Source organism: Cynara cardunculus, assembly GCF_001531365.2.
Source record: "Cynara cardunculus var. scolymus isolate 2C chromosome LG 6, CcrdV1, whole genome shotgun sequence".
NCBI classification, from domain to species: domain Eukaryota; kingdom Viridiplantae; phylum Streptophyta; class Magnoliopsida; order Asterales; family Asteraceae; genus Cynara; species Cynara cardunculus.
Genome location: NC_037533.1, coordinates 11,586,233 through 11,590,689, shown reverse-complemented (window position 1 = coordinate 11,590,689; position 4,457 = coordinate 11,586,233). Strand labels below are relative to the sequence as shown.

The 4,457-nt window shown below is 36.1% G+C and overlaps 1 protein-coding gene across 1 annotated transcript; it reads right to left on the bottom strand.

The window, feature by feature from the left end:
* Positions 1 to 1,396: 1,396 nt before the first annotated feature.
* LOC112514429 (serpin-ZX-like) lies at positions 1,397 to 4,005 on the bottom strand. The gene is made up of 2 exons (XM_025120903.1): positions 3,497 to 4,005; positions 1,397 to 2,459 (listed from the first exon to the last, which is right to left on the bottom strand). The coding sequence occupies exons 1-2, from the start codon at positions 3,884 to 3,886 to the stop codon at positions 1,677 to 1,679; spliced, it is 1,173 nt and encodes a 390-aa protein (XP_024976671.1). The 5' UTR covers positions 3,887 to 4,005; the 3' UTR covers positions 1,397 to 1,676.
* Positions 4,006 to 4,457: the final 452 nt, after the last annotated feature.

Here is a 4,457-nt window from a genome sequence, read left to right as displayed (position 1 = left end):
TGACAATGAGATATTTTGTAACTGCCCATTAATAACAAWGTAACTATCTTGTAATTACTCTTCTCATTGAATCGAAACTGACAACAAGATCCCCGACATCAGATTCTTCTAYAGCTTTTTTTGGCTAATGGTTCATGTGTGAACAAGTATTCGATATTTATGGGAATTGTTCATGTGTGAATAGGGGTGTATATGGAAAAGAAATCGTAAAGATTTTTGTAACATCYAAGTTTTATTTTAGTAAACACATACACTATGTAGTCTCATTCATATATGAAATAAATGTGGAATGATACCTGATTCACCTATAAACAAAAATCAAATTGTGCTTATGAACAATGTTCAAGTGTTTACTTCTGAACACTATTCGATTTTTTTTAATAATGGGTAATTTGTACATACCTAGTTTTTGTTACGTGTATGTGGTTATCAGGTTTACATATGAACACAATAGTTTTTTAAATGTTGAAACGAGATGGTTCACTTATGAACAAGTGTTTACCTAGTTATAATTAAGAAATGTAACCGACAATTAATTTACTTGGAATAATTAAGAAGCATAACCGACAATTAATTTGCACGCGATATTCACAATGGGAAGAYATGGAATAATTAAGAAATGTAACCGAAAATTGATTTGCATTAAAAGAAATATCAAATAAAAATTTGTATTTTTATTCTCATTAAATAAATTTATCATGTGCATCAACCAAAATGTATCTTGTTTTTTATTGGTTCATTGAGATTTTGTAAAATTAACACAACTAAATGTTAACTAAAGAGAAATCCCAAGTGATGCCTTCAACCATAAACGACATACACAGATCTTTTTGATTTAGTGTGTGTTTATGTGTGTAATGGTTCCATCTTTTACAATTACAAACCCATAACACTAATAAAAGAAACTCACTTTCAGAGGCGGATGTTTCGTTAGAAAATTACTGGTAGATTTCTGACGGATATAAAATAGGTCACCTTCTCTGTTATAAATTTGTCACTGATTTTAAAAAATAAAATTAAAATTAATTTCKATTACTTTTGTGGCAGATTTTTGGTGGAATATATATTTATTATTTAAAGAATTCTACCACAASTCCACCACAAAAGGTTTTTCCTTCCGACTGGAAATCCTTATTTCAGGCARATTTTTCCGTCAGAAAAAGTGCATGTTTAATAGTGTCATCTTTTTTCATTTTAGTGTGTAAGCATTAGTCTTCCATAAATACCAGATCAAGATAAGAACCAGAGTTTTGGTAAACCATAYGGACGAAAAATACATGGTACGGTTTATCAGTAATCAAACCGGACAACTTGATTTTAAAAAATTCAAACCAACTGGTCAATTAGATAACTACCAAAGCCATTTTGTTTCGGTTTGACGAATAGATTTACTCAATTTAACCAAAAAGCATACACCAATCGGTCAACATTGATCATGTAAGGTTCGTTTCCTAAACACTTATCGGATAAGTGATTCCGACAAGACTCACCATCCTCATTTACACTGACAACTTTTCATACCATAATCAGATATTTACCGGAAACAAGGCCATCCAAAACAAATTGGATTCATAGAACTAGAGATTTATTGACACTGGTAAGAAACGCACATTATAGCACACATTTAGAATACAAATACAGCCATCATACGCGATAAAAAGATTTCAACTTCTGGATCAAGAATCACGAGGATCAACCACCTGTCCTATAAACAGCACGACTCCGGTCATATCTTCTTTAATAACAAACAAGAAGGGATGATCTGCTACGAAATCGATCTTATCATTGGTCCTCAGGGATCTGAGCATCACAACAGCTGCAGAGGCTGCTGCAGCTTCTGTACCTTCTTCATTCACCTCCACAAAGGATTTATGATGAATGCTTGAAACATACAGGTTTCCACCAATGGAGGATTCCACCATTTCAGTTAAACCTTCTCCACCCGAGAAAGGCAACACCAGACCTAATTCCTTCAACGTCTCAGAAGCTTCAAACGCAAATGAGATCTTGAATTTTGGGATCAAAAACTGCCCGACTTCTACTTTTTGGTAAGGAATGTGTCGTTCCAAGAAATCAGATCCAGAACTTATTTTCTCCATCAAAGACGGGAGACCATCTTTTGCATCTGGGAGATAGATGTACATTGTGAAACGCCGTTTATCTTCGCCCTGTAGATAGGGAAGGCCCAAGACTTTGAAACCATCATACGAACTCACGAATTGTTTCTTCTTGCTGGTCATGAAGGGTGCTTGGATTTTGCTCCCATTGAGGAGATGGAAATCGTAATCTTTTGTTTTTGATGGGTCAAATTTCTCGTTCCAAGTTCCTTTGAAGTAGACTGCATTTGCAAATATGAGCCTGGTGGTGTTGTTAACTGCACCAGCAGGGAGGATATCTTTGATAAGGCCACTGGTCTGCTTTTCGGCCCATGAATTCACTTCATTGGCAACCTCAACAGCCTGAGTTTATCAATAAGTACAAATGTTAATTATCTATAGCAAATAAAAAGTTACACATATGTTTGATAAAGAATGTTCTGAAAGAAACATGCTAAAGATATCTCCATACTAGATGGGAGCAGGAAAAGGGAAAAGGGAAAAGGGGATGGAGAGGTAGATGGGGTTGGAGGCAGGTTAGACAGTCGGAAGTTAGGTATCGATGTCCTAGGACGGGGTTAGAGAGTCAGCAACTACTTCGTTCTTGGTTAGTTTAGTAATTTTGTACCTTCTCGTATGCTTTTATTGTCCTTACGTTTGGTTTTCTTTCTTGTTACTTCTACTTCGATTTTCCTAACCTGCTTTTCTACTATTTATTGGTTTTATCTCTTTCCTCTTTCAAACTTTGTCTAACTTCTAGAACCAAAATCTTCTCGCAAAATCCCATTTTGCTAACACTTTTACAAATTGGGGGCCTTCGAAAACGGTCTATCTACTCCTTGGGGGAAGAGATAATGTTTGTGTACATCTTAACCTCCCCAATCACTACTCCAAGATCATGCATTTCCTAGCATTGATAGATGTCATGATGATTCATAAACTAGCATTGTTGATCCCAGAAACAGGAAATAATGCAGAAGGGATAGCCAAATCGATTTCGAAACCACCAATTAGGCTTCCCTTATGAACCCTAGCACACAATGCTCAGATGAACCCTAGCACACAAATGCCAAATCAGTTTCCAGTTTGGATAGATCCAAATTAAACTGAAGTTTCCAATTGGGTTTGAGCATAAATAGGTGGGCAAAGGTAGTAATCCCAAAAAGTGACCTAAAAATGGAGATATGAAAAGATCTGAAACTGAAAGTGATTTCACAAAATCATTACATCACAATGGAAACGACATATTTGTTGCAGGGAACGATTGGGTTTTAATTACTTCCCTATGTTATTATGAATGGTGGACTCATTTGTTTTGGATCTTCACYCTAAATGCGGATCATAACATTAGCAGATCATAAATAAACATACTTTCATTTCTTAAGTTAATTACAACTGACCTTGTTCTGAAAATCGGCTTGATTAGAAGCTGCGTTATAGACACCATCCACAACCTGTTTGAAAGAAGGTTTAAGAGACAGGGTTTGATCAACCCAAACACCGTTTGCAAAAGACAAACGAGGGCCACCGCTTGGGCTACCATCGGCGAACACCAAGGACACAAGCTGCGAAGAAAGAGTGTTGAGGTCATCAATGGTGTTTGATTTGAGAAAAGAGAGCAACTGATCGAGCGTTTGGCCTTTGGAACCGGCGGCKACCAATCCCAGAACAACATGGAGGGAAAGCGGAGAGAAAACAATGTTGGAGTTTGGGGATTTCTTGGAGAGAAGATGGTTTGCGAGTGTGATGGAGACGTGGGTTTGGTGGGTAATTGATTCTCGGATGTCCATTTCTGTGATTTGAAGTAAAGAAGCAGAAGAGATTGATGGATCGGAGACGGTGGTCGGAAGGTTTTATAGTCGACGACGTTTGGGTAACGCTGGTAAGGAAAGAATCTGGTGCTTTGACCACGTATTCGCGTGACGACTAGTCGACTGCTGCCAGGGGTCCAGGCTAAGCAAACCACGTATTTCATAAAAATGTTCTTTTTTTTTTAATTTATTGAATATAAATAACAAGATAAATGGATTAATATTTTAGAATAAATTATAAAAAATTCGTCTCTTGGATTTGTGGAAACTCTTGTTTTCCTTCCTAACATTAAAAATTACAAGGAACATGATTGAGGTTTGTACTTTTATCATTGTTCCCGAACGTTGGATGTAAGGACCACGGCCGTCCTGGGAGGGCGATATGGTGCACACTCGGGACCTAAAAATGTCAAGGGACCTAAATTTTTTCTTTAAAATACAATATTATTCTAAAAGAATTTAATAAATTAAAAAAAAAAACTCAAAAATTTGTAGTATATAATAAGAAACAAAAAAAATTTAGTAGATAGTAATGACATAAAAATATATC